Consider the following 19,964-nt stretch of genomic DNA (forward strand, 5'->3'; position numbering starts at 1 on the left):
GACCGCACGATACGAACTTCGAGTTTCGAGTTTCGTAGTTTAGTAGTAGCCCTGCAGTTTTCGACTAGATGACAAGATTAATTAGAACTGTAATTTTCTAAGTAACTACTCGCATTTGAAATTAAGAACCATGTTCACTAGTTTCGTACATACCTAAGTCGTATTTTCGAGTGATATTAAGTATTAAGAGGCCGTATTGTCTAACGCGTTGACGTTTGCGATCGCATTCACCAGCTCTTTCTATCCTCGTCTTACACCGTGTGAGAGAAAGAAGCGGTGAAAACGATTGTGCTTCCAAGTGTAGTAGACAATAATGCCTCCGGTTCTTCATCGTCATTAGAGAGCATTTATTGATCATAAGTTTAATTGATGGATTCGGTCGTTATTTTTCGGAATCTTTGAAATTTATTATCCATTATTCGTTGTATTTGATTAATGGCTATAACACGACGAATATCGCAGTTTTATATGCGGCTGCACATGAGTCATTGAGCTTAAGATACTTTCGCTGACAATTGACAGGTGGTAAACAAGTGTTTTGCCGCCAACGAAGATAAAGGTAGGTATTTTATTCTTACTAGGCTGTATACCGCTGGCAAGTGGTAAAACTGACCACCTGGCAGGTTAGATTGACTTGTTTTGTATAAGGATAGGATTTTTTATATTGTATGTTTCTAGAATTCGACTTTAAAAAGGTTTGACAGCGGTATACATGCCGGAGGGCAGATTGCTCCCGATAGCCTAAGCGGCTGGAACCATTTTATGTAAATTATTTATAAGTGCTACCAAGTTCTAAAATAAAATATAAATAATTAAAGATTGAAGATATTGTTTATTTCATAACAGTTTAAAGTCACGCGCGTAGATCCCCTGTACATATAAAAGCTCTTATCAAGTTACAATGTTTGCTTCTGCAGATTAAATTAATTGATAAATGATTACCATAAACATTAATTTCATTATCATAATTTTCTACTCAGTATGTCTAAGGATGAAGTGAATCTAATATTTAAGCAGTTCCTAAATTTGGATTTTTTTATTTATTATTATACCTATCATCTTCGAAAGTTAACAGTTTAAAAAGACTGAGCAAATTACCATCGCCATTTTAATATACGATTGGTTACACAATAATAATTGATTACAAAAAGAGCAGAGTTAAAAAACTGTAGCTCTAATTAACCGTATCAACTAGTTGAAAAATCTATTTGACCTCTAATTTTGTAGCATTACGCCGATTTTTACTGCCTCGAAATACTGTTTTCGTGGAGTAGATAATTTAAAAAATCGTGGATTTAGTGGATTCCAAATCAAAATCAAAACATTTATTCTGTAAATAGGTCATAAAGGGCTCTTTAACATGACACTTTTTTAAAGAACCAGCGCTTTCGGAAAGAATACCATTGCCAAGAAGAATGCGGCGCAAGGAACTTATGGGAATGTCTTGTTTTTTCAAAACAAAAACTTAGAACTTTCTTTAATTTATTAAAGCTATCAAAATAAAGTACATAAGGTACCTACATATAAATAAAAAATAAAAATTACATCGGCAACGTGTTTTTAGCGGGAAATAGAAGGTCCCTTGGCTATAGTAAGTTCATAGAAACATCTTAGGAGGTGAGATGAGATCTACCGATCAAACCCAAATTTAGGTAAATAAGTAATCAATTTCTACATTTAGTGGAAGTGTAAAATGATTTCACCGTAAAAAAATGATTTGGTCTCCCAATGTCAATATTACCTATACCATTAAAAAAATACATTTCGGTTTAAGTAACCATTACCACTTATAGCCGTGTAAGTTTGGTGACGATTCAATAATTCGGTATTGAAATTCTGCTGGTCCGGCCAGGATCTTCTCCGCAGCAGAGAACTCTTCAACGGTTAATGCCATCGACTTGAAACTTGGTACAGATATGTAGTTTTTATAACAATGCAAATACAGTCAGCCAGACAGCTTGTACGCAAACATACTTATTTCAATGTCTCTGTTCTCTCATGATTTATTGGCTCAGCTACATCGGCGTGTGCGCCGGCCATCCCACACGCCCGCTGTTGTAATCGTTTAAGCCGACTTACTTTCTTGCGGAGTGTTTCGTTTATCGCTACGGCAACACGCGTGGGTGCATCGTACACATGACCTTTGACAAGAGTTGAGTATAGGGTGACTTCTGCGAAATGATTATATTTTTCAAGAAACACTATTCCCTAGATATTGCTAGTATGTAGCAATACAAAGAAAAGAAGAGTTAAGAAAGTTAGAGATAATACCAAAGTATTTGTTTTTGAAAAAATAGGTAAATAAAAGTAAGACTACCTAAATAATATTATTCTTTATTTCGATCTTTTCCCAATTCATTTAGGGTCAACCCTCTGAATAAGTATGGTTGTGCCATTTGGCTCTGTCGTTTATATCGGCTGCGTTCATGATAGTTTGATAGTTTTTCTAGGTTCTCCACCAAGTAGATTAGGTACCTAAACTACCTAAATAATATTATAGGAATAAAAAAAGATACCTAGCTCAAAAATATCTTGTTGAAGTGCATATTTCATGACATGCGCATTTTTAGTTAATTTAATTTCCAGTTGTGACGATTAAAAATTTTCTCTTTCTTTTATTTAAATAATGACTGAATATGAGATGTTTTAAGTATAATTGATCGTTTTTCAGTTTATTGGCAATCCGTGCCGAGCGTGCTGCACAACAACAACACAACACCACAGCATCCCCGACTAATAACTTGATCGTTTGCATACTCAGTGGCGAGTGGAAGATGTCTTTGATCAAAGGTTCTGCTAATTAATTAGATATGTTTAAATTTGTAACAGCAAGTTATCCAGTGTGTTATGATGATCAAAAATATTTCCTTTGATCGATTAAAATTATAGGTTTAATACAAATTTAGAGAGGCCTTTGCCCAGCAGTGGGACATAGAGAAAGGCTAATAAAAAAAATACAAATTTGATAAAAATCAACTTACCACGATCAAAGGTATGTAATTCGAAAACAGGTAAATGACTATTTTATAGGGCTTTCCTTGAAATTTATCAAGTTTTTCCTCACAAAAAATATATCGAACAACGAATAACGTCAATCAAAAAAATATTAACCGGTTACATTGTCATAACCTCAAAAAATTGCCTTAAATCCATTTTTTTGCAAAATTACTTTGATTTTTGCAAAGGACATACATATGTTTCTGCATCGGAATGAACAGGTTTTAACGGCATCCTCGCACCAGGGCTCATCGAACAAAGGTTAATGAGTGATGTGCCGGCGCATCATTTTGGGCATGGGGTGCGCGGTGCACGCGCCGCGCGCGCCGCTTTTCACCGGCGCAGGCGCGCACCCGGTATAAAAGCTACAGGCTCCCATTCACCCGCTCGCAGTGTGTGCTCGAACGTTAAAGTGACCACTACTCCCGTGCAAGGACTTAAAGATGAATTCAAGGTGTTTATTAGTGCTAGCGGCCGCCCTCGGCGTGGGTACGTACAACTTGATGTGGCGATGCGAGCGGTGTCACTGCCGGCGATTTTTCCCATTGACGTGTGATCACGTTGTAATTGCAAACGCGAATGCGGCAGTGGAACCGATTGACTGATCCCACAAAGCGATGCGACTGTGTGCAATACGGACCAGCTCCCGAAAACCAAGTCTTTCACCCTTCAAAGTAATTTTTATACTAACGCTTGGTTGTCGGTAAAGCAGGAGTATTTTAATACTGCCAGGGATCAGCCAATGCTACGGGTTTCAGCTGTTCCAGCATGCAATTTGTAAATTGAAAGCGCTCCGCTCGACGAGAGCAAGCCTTATCTCACTTTCACTTGCATATCGTTTTATCACGACTGGTTTGCAATTTTGTGTTCATGTTCAAATCAGAACAAGTGACTGATAGGTCGATGTGTTCGCGAAGGTCCCGAAGCATCTCGGGTTTCACAACGTTAAGTAACGAGCCCAGCGTTATTTAGAAGGTGCGAGAATAAGTGCAAGTTGCTTTAGATCGCGGCGTCGTGGAGTAATGGATTTGTAAGTGATTGATCGAAAATAGCGATGTAATGCATCTCGAATAATCGCATCGTGTTAAGGCTCAATGCACATGCGTTACATCATGTGGGTTAACATATTTACATCTTGGAAAGGATCCAAAGACAAGTACGATCAACTCTGAGCTCAAGTCGTTGACATGACGATTTATTTCAATTACGACGTACGGGGCATACACGATCAACTTAAATGGTAACTAAATATCATGCCTCGTTTTTACTGAATTTTACTGACATACCTATCAAAAAAAAATATATTTTTAAATTATTGAATTTAATTAACTTAATAAGTCTCATAACAATTATTTGAAATTATCTTAATTATTCACTTCGGTTTATGATGACAATGAATATAATCAACCATAAATTTAAAATGTTAGCTTAATGTGCCATAAATAAGTTTTAGTAAAAAAAAACTTAAGACAATAATTTTACGGTTACTGTACTTTTTGTTGACTGTACTTGCATTGTTATCCTTTCTACATAATATATATTTTTTCCTAATTTTCAAGTCAATCAGACCACTGGACGTACTTCATATACTTGCATATTTACGTACGTACAGACACTGCAAGTTTAAAAAACCTTGCAAATAAAATTTATTTATAAAACTATAAAATTAAAATTTAATTTCATGATTATAAATCAGCAACAGTCCGACTAGTTTCGATCTTTTCGAAAGTCATTTTACAAGGGTCAGCGTGTTCATGACTGTGGCGCCTTTTGCATTGATTAAGCGCGCGCCGGAAGATTTTATTCAAAATTTCATTACTTGCATATCCAACCAAATTTAAAGTCTATCCGATCACAAGAACTGGATAAAATTCCACTTGCAATATTCGAAAATAGCTTACATACTTACGTACGAATAGCAAATTAAATAAAAGCTTCTAATACAATGTCAATTAGAGACTATATAAAATCCAACGGCCGGTCATTGTCCACGATGACATAACGTCTACAGGACGTCCTGACTGACGTACTATTGTACCTAATTATCCGTATGTGTGACACGTTCCCGGTTCCCACGGCGTCTTGCACAAACGCGACTTTTTGCCTTACAGCACTTTACATGATTCATAAAGCAAACAACCTAGCAAGTAAGTATAGTCTTCCTAGGCAGCATATGTATCTTAAAAGTTATTTGCCGGGTTTATACTAAGTCAATATTTTTTTTGTGTCAGTTTCAGAAAATTTAAATGTGACTGCATAACCGATAAAACACATGTAGAATAAATTCGTACAATGTTTTTAAATCGGTGTATAAGGAACTTTGGGTACATAGATAATAATATGTAGAATGAAACACACGTCGTTCTTAATACATTTGATTGTAAATACTACTAAAAATTTCGTGTTTGGAGAAATATTGCACAAAAGATATTATGCAGGCGTAGAGTATAATATCAAATAGTATTATTACTGCAAGTATCGGTAATTAACTAATTATCTTTATAAATAGGTACTTAGGAATTTTAGTATCAACGTTCGTTCAATATAGGTACGTAGATGTCTATACATAAAAAAAGTAGGAAAAAAAGTATTTAATTTTGTCCCCTGCATACAAGGGCCAGTCCTTCAAGAAGAAGTCCAGTTCATGCAGGGGACAGAGAGCGGTGGAAGTGTTGGGGGGAGGCCTTTGCTCAGCAGTGGGACAGAATAGGCTAACAACAACAACAACATGCCCATTTTGTTGCAGTCCGAAAGGTTATTAAACCGCAATCCGCGTGAGGTCGTCGACCGCATATTTTCCCCTCATTATTTGACCATAGTACTAAAGTTAAGTAGATCTCGCGACGAATGGCAATAGCAAATAATTAATTCAAATCGATAGAGGAGCGTGAAGGCATTCAATTACGGCGCGTGGCGGCGCGTACGCGTTTCACGAAGAAGAAAACTGGTGAAAATGCGTCTGCTTCAGTGCGCATGCGTGCTCTGACGGTTACTGAGGCGATAAAACATCAAGAACAAACTGACTCATCTAGATCAGGAAACCTTTTAATAATCAATTTCACTGTGGTTTCCTTGACAAAAGTATAGAATGTCAACATGACATTAGTAACACAAAGGTTACCCTGGTCTGGTACGCGATTTAGTTAGTTCGACTATATTATCAGGTAGTCAAGATGGGATCCTTTCAACTGCCATAATTTTATAAGTCGTAATGTTTGTCATAATTATTGTGAGTCATAATTTTGTTCCTGCTGTAACCCTAAATTTTTCATTATTTTTTAAATGGTAATCCTGTCTAACTCTATAGGTTAGGTTTGTTTTATAACAATCTGAAAAATAAATGGTTTTAGAGAAAAAAAAGTTATATCAAGCATGACATTATACCCAGTCAAGATCGCAATTTCTATTGGGTTTAAGTTGTCTAGAAATCAATTTGTCAATGACACGAGTAACTATTGTCTACGACTTCGTCAGACCATTTTTAATTAAGCAAAAATTAAGACAGGTATTTTAAATGTTTTTTAACTGTTAATTATAATGATTATTAAAGGAATAGCGTTATTTGTAAATAGTTAAAACAATTTTAAACTTTCTTTTTTATTTAATGAATGGCTATTAGTTAAATTAACAGCAAACAAATAAAAAGCATATAACAATATTTAAATTAAAAAGAGTTTGATTGTTGTACAAGAAATAGAGACAATCATAAAAGATTCGAATAAGAAATATGAAGAAAATACAAAATATCCATAGGACTAAAACTAGTATTAGATTAAAATAACTAAAACTAAAACTTTAACTAAAAAAGAGAGGTGGGCCACTTGGCATGGTGCCCATCACGCAGGCACCATTCCCGCGTTGAACGCGATTGAGATTTTTTGCGCGAGAAAGCTGCCGGCGCGGGGGTTGCCTGTTGCCTCCCTTAACCTATTGCTGAACTCCCTGTGTAGCTCCAGCGCACATTTACAAAGACTGCCAAAAAATAAATTATAAACGGAACGAAATTTCATCACCAGTCTGGTCTCATATTGTCAACTTCGAGAATGTTCACAATAAACACGGAAGCGTTTCTGTCCCACAACCTTCTCTACTTCCTAAATAATTAAATTTCATTAAAACGTTGAGGTCAACGGAACACATGCAATTATGCACCGGAACAATGCAACGGAAATTCTACTATCTCGACAGTTCACGAGAACCAAGGTCCGAGATAAATCATGTTTCTTTATAAAAATACTCGTACCGAGTATAATCCGTTTTGTTCAAGGTATTAATTATCAAATCGTCAAAACAAGGCAATTTTCGTGTTCTTTGTGGTAAAGAGTTCCAAAGAATTTCACTCTAAAAAAAGTAAAAAAAATAGGATTTCGGAATAATTATAATTTTTTAACTTATTTTTATCTTATCTTTCGTCAAAAATAAAATGTATGAAATCATAATTAGACAATATAGCATTTCATTGATTATTTTTCTTACTTTTGTTCGCTACACCATTTTTTATTTTTTTTAAGAGAATTAGTCGTGGTAGCCTAAAGGTTAGACCTATCGCTTCTCTAGTAGATAATCGTAACTTCGAATCCAGGCTCACATCTCTTAGTTTTTCGAAAATTTTATTAATTTAGTTTGAGATGATCACGCCTTTCCCGTGTGCCATAAAAATGCCAGGAACATTTAAATAGTCATTAATTGATAGACATTAAACACGGGAAATGTTCAATTGTGTGCGTGTGTTTTTATCTATGTGACAGTTACCTATGTTTTGATATGATGTAAAAATGATTTTTTTTCTGAACATGAAAGCTAAATCATTTAAAAAAATCTTGTGTAATACTTGATTAGTTGAAACGGAATACATACTATCTCTCATTTTTAACTTGTGACAAATGTGAAGTAACTAATCAAAAGTTGTAGACTTTTACCTAACCACTTCTCACCACACCTACGCCCTTTTGTCTCGAGCCACAATGGCATCTCGGTGACTGTGTGTCCTTCAGTCGGCTATAAATAACCTCCACCACAAGCGAACGTTTGTTGCTTTTATTTTCAAAACCATAAGCTGTTTTCCGCACTCCAGCTCTGTTTGGTTCTGTATCGCATACCGGTTTTACAAGGAAACGCAATTTTAATGCAGTTTACTAGTATGCGTAAAAAATGTAAAAAATGTCGTTCAATAATATGATACCCGTGCTTATACATTATGATTACTTTTCAGTTTATTAAGTCTAAGGTTCGATTTCACTTAGAGTCAAAGGTGCGGCGTTTGCGCAAGACATCAACGCGCTTCACTATTAAAGATAAGAACTTAGCTCATCTTCTGTTAAACAAATGCTGGTTTTGCACGTAATTAGTTGATGCAATGTAGGAAACTCTTTAGAAATGTCAATTAAAGTTCTTGAAACTAAAGAAAGCGCGTGAAGCCGCAGTATGAAATTAGTTTTTACCTAACAGTTACACAATGCCCTTCTTAGCAAAGGGTTACGACATTTAGTAAACAAAAGGGTTCATGTTTCAAACACTTTGTTTTATACGCGATGTACATAATTTGTTCAGAAACCATTACTATCTGATAGTATCTCTTAGTTTACGATATCTGGCGTTTGTTTATTAAACATTTAGATGTTTCATTTAGAGATTAGAAGTTTTTAGGAACTTAGGTTTAAGTTTCATAGGTTTTTTTGCAACGCTTTTTTTAATTTAATTTTGTTTTGCTTGCTTTTGCGAACTTTAGATAATAACGCAGAGCTTTTTTTTAATTTAAGCGAGGACTAACATAATTTAATTTTATGAAAATCATTTTCCATTAAAATAGCTTCTAATTCATAAATGCAATGTCACAGCTTAACACCCATAAAACACAGTTATTTATTAACTCACATACAAAAACTGCATTAACAGAATCAGCTGTAACAACTGCTTTTTACAACTACTACAGTTCACTTATAATGAGTTCAAGTTTCGTGTACATTTAGTAGACATTCTGTAGTTGATAAGTTAATAACTATTTGTTGATACTGTTTGAAATTTATAGATATGACATAGGTACTTAACTACTGTGAGTTAATTTAAGACGACAAAGTTTAACCAAATTAGTCTTAAAAAATTCAAAGTGATGTCAAAGTAATGCGTAAAGATAATTTTTATTTAACAATAAATAATGTACAACAATTATATATTATGGGTACAAGATATATCGTAAAAAAAATAAACTGTAACAAAACCATTTTCATTTGAATTTTAAGTTAACAGAGAACCAATAATCATCACCCACTTCACATTTAATGATTAATTTAGACGACCGGATGGCTCAGTGGTTAGAGAACCTGACTACGAAGTTTGAGGTTCCGGGTTCGAATCCCGGCCGGTGCAGATATTTGTATGAACAATACGAATGTTTTTTCTCGGGTCTTGAATGTTTTATATGTATTTAAGTATTTCTTTATATATACGTGTGTTTATCCGTTGCCTAGTAACCATAGTACAAGCTTTGCTTAGTTTGGGACTAGGTCAATTGGTGTCAAGTGTCCCATGATATTTATTTATTTATTTGTTTGAATTTTATTTATATTACAATAGAAACTCGGGTCCATATCGCCTCGCATACTTATCGAAAGTCCGAATATAATATTTGTCAGAAAGATCGTTTGTCATAACTCTTTTTTTCTCTGAATCCAATAATTGTTCAGAATTGTTATAAAACAAACCTAACCTAACCTATGGTATTCTATAGGATGACCATTTTAAAAAATCAGAAAATTTTAAGGTTTGAACGGGGAAAAAATTATGACAAACGATGATTCGGACAAAAATTACGGTATGACTTGCGAAGAGTATGCGAACTTTGGCGCTCACTACTTAGGCAGCACCCAGTATACGACGGGTCATATCTGACTCAATGATCATGTAGCTTACGCATTACGACTCTTCAGGGATAGCCGTAATCGAAATCAATTCATGTTCGATCACTAATTGTATGTATTCAGCAGGCATCTCTTTGATGTGTCTACTAATATCCGATAGTGGATGACTACAGACGATCATGGCCTATCGTATATTTCATCTTAAATTACATGCGTCTACAGATCATCGTGGTCCATTGTGAAGATCTCTAGACGAAGCTAGTCCGCATCGAATCAGCTAGTGCCACACGGCCACACAGTGAACTTTCACTGCAACAATAGTTATCTAATGTTATATTACATAATTTGAGACGCAATCATTTCTAATCGTAATTAACTAAATTACTTTGAGAGAAAGCAGGGAGCTGCGTTTTTTTGGGGCACTGCTTTAGACGGCGTAATTGCACTTGCTCCATTATTTTGTCTTGTTCTTCTTCAAATGATTGATGCTGTTTTAATAACGGTCTCGTAGTTCTCTGAGTGAAAAAAAAACTGATTACTTGCGTTACTGTTGCTCTAAAATGTCTTGAATGAATTCAATGGTGAGTCAAGTGTAAATATGTGTACCTGTACATAAATCACAAAAATATGTCATAAAACTGTTTTTTATAGTCGCAACAAGAACCCGTGGAAATAGTTCTTGAAGCATAAACGTCTAATAGCTATAAAAGATAATTTATTGATTAGCTTAAAAGTTCTTTTGGGCAGGGAAGTCCTATAATGTCTACAACGTTAGCCAGGGGTAGGTAATAGGTATGGCCAATTATGAGCCACTTCTCCAATTTGGTCCAGATCCAAAGCAGCCAATGAGTACTATAAATTAGCATATGATTTAACCAGTTCTCGCAAAGGTCAAGCCCTATACTACGAAGTACAAAATTCGAACTTCATTGCCATCCTGCTGACGCTAATACTATTTAATACGAGAGTGAGAGGGACAATACGATACGAACCTCGATCTTCGAATTTCGTAGGAGCCCCCCAGGCGCCCGCGCATCGAGCTGAAATCGAAAGCGTTCACGCCGGGTCGCCGGATTTTCACCGTTACTCAATGTTATACGTATTAAATAACACGCGTAATGCTGGGTGACGTAAGAGGTCACTTGCGCGGGGGCACTGTGACAAATGGATATGTGTGACAGCTGGGAAGTAGCTACGTTTGTTTTTAATTTTGAGAAGGATACATGATGTGAATACAAGATATCTTAGAATCTTAATGTTACTAGGTGACAGACAAAGTTTGATTGATTTAGGTACTTATTGTATTACTTTAAAAGGGGCTTGTCACAATGAATGAGTTCTGCGACCTATAGTTATCTTATACTTATAAAAGAGTAACGCGACCGACTGTCTAATCTAAACGCACGCAATAACGCACAGTTTGAACTACTAGACTTGAAATTTGGCAGACATATTCTTTGATACCCGTGTGGTGTCGAGTTAAAATTACACCTCTCTATTTCTTCCGTGGACGTCGTAAGAGGCGACTTAGGATATAGGTTACGGTATACCGTAGGCGACAGGCTAGCAATCTGTCACTATTGTACCGTTTTTGTCAAACTTAAAACCTAAAACTGCTAAAAGTGGCTCCGTAGCGGTAACGTTTCGTGTGCCTACCCCATTTGAGAATACAGGCGTGATGTTTGTGTGTGTGTATATTCCTTGATAATTTTAAATCAGGATAAACCAAACCTTTTTCTATTCATCCACGGCAGCAAAACTGTAAAACATTCAAGTGCAAAGCTTTTCAAACTATACAAACCACCTACTCAAATAATAGGGATTATTTTTTAAACACCGCTGCGATATCGCCCGTTAGAACAAAACCCACGGGTACAATAAACTTAACCTACGCTCACACGCATTACCTAACCAGTAGTCACTCGGTAAATCAATATTATGTCACTGGCTCCGATATCAGTTGCGCCACCTTGCGCCCCACTTACCCATATGACATATGACATATGACACGCCCTTATGCTCAAGAGAGGCTTATTCTAGTTACGAACGTCAATACGCTTTTGTGCTAATCGGTCAAACTGAGTGATAGCTTGCGGCTTAGTTGTGATTTACTTGAGCCTAATTAAACACGCGAACCGACGTTTAAAGACATTGCGGAGAAAAAAGCATGTTTTCGAAGAAGTACGTACTTCTACTTCGTACAGGTTCTTTGGATCATGTTTTATAGCTAACGTACTTGGAAATGTTTTTTTCTTTATGATACACACTGCATTGCTTAGAGAAATTTTCGGGATTTTATGGGATGATAGGTACTTTATAAGTAATCGATCAAAGAGGGTAACGTAGTGAAACTCGTCCGATATTTCTCACGCACGATTTTACTTCACTTTTGCATGGTTTGCTGTCACGGTCAATTTGTAGTTTTAACGCCCGCTAAATATTGCAAAAATGCAAAACATAGAAAGTTCATTATTGTCTAATACAGTTTAAGTAATTAAGTAACAATTATCTCATCAGCGTGATCCATAAGCGTGAAACTATCAAATTAAAACGACATAAACACGCAAGCAACAATAATTTTATTGCAACAAAACTTAGTTCGTTACTAAAGAATTCATGGAATTTGTTGCTAATCTGGATTACCATGGTATACCTTAAATGGAGAAAAATTGTTTTGGATATTTCCGCGATTTACACGGTGCCATAAAGCAGAATATAAAACAAAACAACTAATAATTAAGCTAAATAACATGCAAAATTGAACCAGTGTGCGTTTTACAGCAGCCGCCATTATAACAGGGAGGAAGGGATACGAATTAGCCCGAAACTTGTCGAGCTAAACTCGATTGAAGACGTGTATTTATCCGGATTTATTTCATTAAACATGCAAAATGATTATTACAAAAGCCTAATTATCAATTATATTTTAGTTGATGAGCATCTAGGTGATATAGGGTCGCGTTAACTAATCATCGCGACCCAGAAAGTCGATTTGCGCTTACATCAAGTAATTAACACCGTTTTCATCACACATACCTTTTAAATTTTGAAACGATGGCCGATGATTCGATAACTCCGGAGATGTGGGTGAATGGCTACTCGATTATTTAACAACGAATCGTTATACCTAACGTTGATTGAATGGAAGTACATACCAATCTCAACTTGAATAGTTTTCTTTTCTGCTTCTTAGCTCATTTAAAGTGTTAGAAGTGGACAACAATATTGTCCGAAAATTCTTGATATTTTTTATTCGGTAGTTCGGGAGTTGTTGATACTTCGCGCGAAGTGTAAGCTTGGTTTTTGAAGATCGCTAAGTTGTATCTACCCGGAAATAATGGAATTTCTTCGTAGGGCTACGACCTACAAAATTTAAGAGCGAGCGAACTTAGGTAATCTGCATGAATAACATTTTAAGCGAGAGGAGCATTGTGAAACTTCCTAGATGCTCGTCCCGCTATCAAATGTCAACCGGTGCGCTACTGACGTAACTTGACCCCTCACACGCTCCCGCCTTACGAAAATGTATACGACGCGTTATTCAGTTTTAACTGGTCTTCACATTTAGGCTGCGATTCCACCAGTCCTTGTGAGGATGTGTTTAACACATTGTGTTGTGAGGAATGTGTTCGTTATGAACCAATAACGCTTAATTTACCAATGCTCATCGCATCTCTAGTTAAAACAGCGATAAGTAAATGAAGCGTTTCTATTGGTTAATGACAAAGACATTTCTCGCAACGCATTCTCACATATCTCTGGTGGAAAGTTTGACGTAATCTGTCATGATCGCCTCATAATCTGGAACATTTCTGCAGATGTTTTAGTCAGTTTGGCTCAACACCCTCGTAAATGTTTCTTGTCAGAATGTACGAAAACATGGCGTGAAGAATTCGATAGACATATTTATTGGGGTATTAAATTAAAGTAGTCTAAAATCCTATAGATATTATATCATCATCATCCCAGCCTATATACGTCCCACTGCTGGGCACAGGCCTCCTCTCAGAACAAGAGGGCTTGGGCCATAGTTCCCACGCGGGCCCAGTGCGGATTGGGAACTTCACACACACCATTGAATTGCTTCGCAGGTTTGTGCACGATGTTTTCCTTCACCGCAAAGCTCGTGGTAAATTTCAAATGTAATTCCGCACATGAATTTCGAAAAAATCAGAGGTGCGAGCCGGGGTTTGAACCCACGACCCTCTGCTTGAGAGGCGATAGGTCAAACCACTAGGCCACCACGGCTTAGATATTATATACTTACTCGTAATGTTAAGACGCATTCAAAGAATTGATCGATTAAATCGATCCAGCTGTACTTCGAATGGACCTCTTTTGGCCGTGATATTTACAACTGACCACCACAATAGTAAGTAATTTAGTTAATCCGCGTTTATACAGCCAACGCATTCAAAACTCCGAACGTGTCATAAAACTTCAGTGATCTTTATACGCGGACTAATTCCCGTAACGATTAGCCGTTGCCGTTGCCACACTCATCTCAGACAAAACGCCTTTGAGTGCGTGTACAAAGCGACAATTCTTATGTCGCAAGCCCACAACAAACAGTGATAACAGCGGTTGTGCAACCAGCCGGGGCGCATTCCTCGGAGAGAGTGGCCCTGCCCGCGCCCGCGTTGCAAAATGCGACACTCCATAATCGCTGGCGCAAACTGTGGTTTATTTTGAAATTTCAATTAAAATTCAAGAGGATTCGTGTCGTACGTTTCCTCATTCGTTTTAATATGACACCTTTTTCCAATCGACGGTGGAAAAATGACACCAACGGGATCCATTTTAAAGCTTTCTACACAATTATTTTTACATCGAACAATGCCAACCTTATACGTAATTAATTAACATGCTTAGCGATCCCATATTGCACACAGTCGTACGTTTATCATATTAATTTAGTCATTTAAAGATTATTTTTCTACTACAGATAACTAACTTTAAATTTCTTCAACAGCAATGGCCCAGGAATCCTTCAAATGCCCGGACGACTTCGGCTTCTACCCTCACCACATTTCGTGCGACAAATACTGGAAGTGCGACAACGGTGTAGCTGAAATCAAGACTTGCGGCAATGGACTCGCTTTTGACGCCACTGACTCCAAATACCTCACTGAAAACTGCGACTACCTTCACAACGTAGAGTGCGGAGAAAGAACGCAACTTGGTGAGTACACTTATAACTAAGAGTAAGTCAAATTCTGCCTGAATTTTAATGAGTTTGACTCTTTGACTATAATGTCTAACGCTCCCAAAATCAGTATCATTTCCTTCACCTTTATGTCAAAGGGATTAGAGTACTCAGAAAGAGATGGGGAGCGCTGGAGCATCAGACTTTAGTTCAAAATAGCGAAAATGCCACAAATACAGAGTAAATCGTCAATTATCAGCATCAGATCTATAGCTTAGAGTCATCTTGACCATTTTTACTTTTTATTTACGCAAAGGTCTTCTATCATTAAAAAAAAATGTAAAATGGTAACTAATATTCAGGAAGTCCAAGCAAGCACGTTCCAAGTCAGTGCTACCAACTGGTCTTAAATACTGGTTATGATAACGACAAAATTATGCAAAGAATTTAGGGACCTACCAGGGCAAGTACTAAAGTGCCGTTTAAAATCGCTAAAATAGTTTGCAAGACACACCTGTGCCATTTAGTGGCCCAGTAACATTGAGCTACGTGCTCGTTTTAGGTCAAGGCTAACTTAACATGTTTGTCCGCTTTAATATACATATTATTTTTTGCACACACGGAATCCTACCAGGATGTCGCGAAGGTCAAATTATAAAAACGAGATGAGGACAATACTACAGTCGAACATTTTAAACACAAAACGATTTTTTTCTCTGAAATATCAAGTTTGGGAACCTTGAACTTAAATGATTTAATGGACGTCGCTGTTGGTTCATTTATTCATAAATGTGTCATCATTATGACTGATTTACGACTGTGGAAGATTTAACGTAGTGATGTTAGGATTTAATTAATTTTCTGAAGCACGTGTGCTTTATAAGTAACTTTGTCTGACGACATATCATTTTCCAGAGCCGCCAATCTCGACACCTCACTGCCAGCGGATGTACGGTATCTTCCCTGACGAGCAGAAATGCGACGTTTTCTGGAACTGCTGGAACGGAGAAGCTTCCCGCTACCAGTGCAGCCCTGGACTTGCCTACGACAGGGAAGCGCGCGTGTGCATGTGGGCTGACCAAGTCCCTGAGTGCAAGAATGAAGGTAAAACTCCTGGACTGTCCATACGGGACTATGTCACATTATCATAGCCAGGATAAACCAAATAAGTCTACATATATTATTATCTTGACTCATGATCAGATTGTATCCGAAAACAGTATTGATACTGATGGTTAAGACGTAATGGTAAATAAACAGTTCATCATCATCATATTTTTTTTTGTATCCAGAGGTCGCCAACGGTTTCGCCTGCCCCGCTCCCGGTGAAGTTTCGAACGCTGGTTCCTTCAGCCGCCACGCCCATCCCGAAGACTGCCGTAAATACTACATCTGCCTTGAGGGCGTCGCCCGCGAGTATGGATGCCCCATCGGCACTGTGTTCAAGATCGGTGATTCTGACGGCACCGGCAACTGCGAAGACCCCGAAGATGTTCCCGGATGGTGAGTCCCAATGAATTCACGAAACTCAGTGCGTACACTCAATGAGATGCTTGAGTTCTAAGACTGCGAAAAATCTCAATTAAGGGAGAGCTCAGTCAGAATCCGAGCAATCTCATTGGAAGTGGTTCTATAACATTTGAGTGTATGTACTGTGTCAAGAGAATTTAGTAGGTTCTTTGGTCACGTTCAAGCTAAAGCAGAATTGACTAGCAACTTGAACGCTTATACTTCTGACTGGTTGATCCTCTGTGGTGTGGATGACTGTCACAGAGATAACACAATTATTAACCAAACAAACAACGTGCCCTGTGACTAACCATTCTTCTGCACCTAAATGTATAAGGTATACGACAGTTGCTTAGGTAAAGACATTCGAACAATGTTTGTTAGGTATATGAGCTACCCACTTGAAAACTAGCCAGCAATGCGGCTCGGAGCCTTGCACGGTTATTACGTGAAATATTTAGGACAGCTTTGAAATTAACATGACTTAAGGTAGCGTTAGCCTGCACACGACTTTGTTTAGACGACCGTGGTCAATGCCGACGGGTATGTAACGGCGCATGATAATGACGGTTTGTTCCGCGCACCTCTCCACCCGCTAACTGTACACATCAGTGCACATGTCTCGGAGACAAAGCCGCTTAGCTTTACAAAAACTTTGAATATTTAAATTTAGAACAGTACATGTCACTGTTAGCCGGTATCAATTATGGTGATGATTCATTAAGCTCAGTTAAGGAGTGGCTCGTTGATCGAAATAATTGCATCTTGAGGTGAACTGGAATCGAGGCTTTTGAAAGTCATATCATTGAAGTAAGCGGTTTCGCAGCGGAATGCGCTAAGGACACACATCCTTAAAGCAGCGTTCCTGTCTGAGAACAATAAAGCCTTTCGAAGTATCGCCGCGGTTCATGGTCTGGCTGCGGCGAACAATCGCTCGAGCGGTGCGAGATGCGCCGGCGTCGAAACGGGTCAAGCCAAGGTCGCAGCTAGTCTTTTATAAACCTTTTTGCAAGCTCCAAACCACACGACTGGTCGGGAAAAACAGGTGTTAGATAACGCTACTTAGAAAAGCGAGCGGACACTGTTCTTGTTGCCGTTTCAAGGCAGTTTACTCGATATCGACAGTTGTGAGCAGGAATTTGTTACACAATCTGGGCCGCTGGCCGCTCATACTCGCAACTGGTAGAAATTAGATGGGCTTTTGTAACGATTAGTTAAACATTAGTTCTCAGTCGTAGCGTAGACAGTTAGGTTAAGCAATGGTCAAGCTGGAAGCGGCTAGCAGTAAGGTGCGCGTCAATTTTCAGCGAGGACTACTACGGAGACCTGGATCTGAAGGCCATCCGCAAGAGTGAGTTGCTGGCGGGTCTGCAGAGCGACGGCAGCTCCCGCGTCGCCCAGCCCAAGCCCCTCAAACCCCGCCCCCAGAAGGAGAACTAAACACTCTTACCCACCTATACTCTAATACTCACATCAAACAAACCCACAATTCGCATATCATAACGAGCGCATAACCGTTCCTTTTGGTATGCGGCAAATGTGTTCCAGGTTCAAATTTAAAATTTAAAAATATCGAATATGTACCTAGTGAGTTATGCCAATTGATTTGTATTAATTTCTAGTTGCCAAATACTTTTCTCGTTGTAGACTTACTTAACAGTTTCAGAGGCAAGTTAGGAAATTATTTTAGTTGAGATCGTATCGCGGTAGAAATATTTATTTTTTATTGTATTTTAGTTTCGATCCCGATATATCATTAATTTGGAAGCTATGGTATAGTATGTAGCATCAGCCAGCTGTTAGTAGAGTGCCTCCGCTAGGAGGTGTGCATTTAACATCCTGTTCCCTTTACCATTGAGAGGACATTCATTTTGTCGGCACCCATGACCTTGTAAATATTTTTTACTTTTGTACTGAATTTCACTGCGACTGAGTGTTGTTGTTTGATAGAAACTGTAATACTTAAGTTTTATTTTTAGTGATAAAATAAAAAAAATATGTAAAAATATGTGTGTACTCATTATTTGTCTGATTTAGCACTGTTGCACCATTTCTCAGTTACACTACAACTACTTTCACAATTTCTCTGTTTCGAATGCACTCACAGACTTTCTATATAGTAACATTAATAATACTCTACACTAAATTTAGTACTATTTTACTTTCTTGTCTGTACCGGTAACAAACTATTTACTCCTAACAGACACTTTCGTCAACCCTTTCCTTGGTTATCCAGGTATGTTTATATTTTATCATTAACAATAACGATTAATTGCTGTTCTATTTTTAACGTTGGAGTTATTTTTCCTCAATGAACGAAGATACGCTTTCTAATCGGCCAACTCCAGTGGACTGTGATAGGCATTCAAGTTCACTTTCAGTTGATAAAAATGATTTGTTTCGCAGAACATTCTGGTTGGTTGGACACAAAAAAAAACGATGCGTGTGCATACGTGGGATACTTTTCAGCCATCACAAAGAAAGAAATGCTAACACAGTCTATTGAGGATTCGAGCCTAACAGTGATTATTGGTTTTCAGACAATTTATTTGTTTGTAATGTTTTACAGCGAGGATTACTACGGCGATGTGGACCTCAAAGCGTTGAAGAAACTGGGATTCTGAATGACGAGGAGCGGCTCCAAAGACAGACTGAAATTCAATCTCTTCGACTTGGTATAGACAGACCTCTTCAGCTAAGCGACAGCTTATCGTACTTCTTCTTCTCTTTTAAAATATGGCTTTTCTGTCCTAAACAATAGGACAATTTCGCCAGTGTCAAAGTAAACTCTTTGAGAGGGACGTTGTACGGTGGTTGTAGTTTTGCAACTTGATAGTAAAATTCCAGAAACCACGTGGACACAACTTGCGCATTAAAAATGTCAGACACGAGAGAAATATAGAATTTTGTGATCACTGTTCACGGTTAATCGCCGCATAATACACTGTCAAAATTATACTTCAACTAGCCAAAGAAACAGAAATAGCAAAATTAGATATTGTCTACATCCGTCATGTTCGAATGCTACAAATCGAACCCCTTATCGAACTTCTAAGGTTCATTGTTGATTTTTTTTTGAAGTTGTCTGTCTAAAGAGGCGCTCGCGGCAGAAGTCAAATTTCAAGCCTAGGTTTTAAGTTCTAAGTTCACATACTCATGTCATGATTTAACAGGACGCGTGAAATTTTTTGACAAAAATTTTATCATCGGTTAGATTTATAATTGTTGCCAAAAAATTTAAATTCTCCCTATGCTTCCGTCGTCGGCACAACACCGAGGAAGCTTTAGTCATACTTTTAGAATACGCTAGTTTTAAGACAACAAATTGGTAATGTAAATAAACTTTCCATTTTTTACAATTAAGATGTCTCATTTATTTACCTCTAAATAATAGTTAAGTAGTTAAATAAGTGACAGTAATTTTAAAAATAATTAAATACTCATTTTAAAAACAA

At 37.5% G+C, this 19,964-nt stretch overlaps 1 protein-coding gene across 2 annotated transcripts; it reads left to right on the top strand.

Moving 5' to 3' along the window:
- Nucleotides 1-3,375: 3,375 nt before the first annotated feature.
- Gasp (Chitin binding Peritrophin-A domain-containing protein Gasp) lies at nucleotides 3,376-19,868 on the top strand. Of its 2 annotated transcripts, none has more exons than XM_074111082.1 (5): nucleotides 3,376-3,486; nucleotides 14,827-15,036; nucleotides 15,916-16,104; nucleotides 16,293-16,503; nucleotides 19,079-19,868. In XM_074111082.1, exons 1-5 carry the CDS (start codon nucleotides 3,441-3,443, stop codon nucleotides 19,131-19,133), a joined length of 711 nt encoding a protein of 236 aa, XP_073967183.1. In that variant the 5' UTR covers nucleotides 3,376-3,440; the 3' UTR covers nucleotides 19,134-19,868. The 2 variants fall into 2 exon arrangements, with proteins under 2 accessions (XP_073967183.1, XP_073967175.1); XM_074111074.1 differs by lacking the exon at nucleotides 19,079-19,868 and adding an exon at nucleotides 17,817-18,517.
- The last annotated feature ends 96 nt before the right edge of the window (nucleotides 19,869-19,964 follow it).

This window comes from Choristoneura fumiferana, chromosome Z (genome assembly GCF_025370935.1).
Source record: "Choristoneura fumiferana chromosome Z, NRCan_CFum_1, whole genome shotgun sequence".
NCBI lineage: Eukaryota > Metazoa > Arthropoda > Insecta > Lepidoptera > Tortricidae > Choristoneura > Choristoneura fumiferana.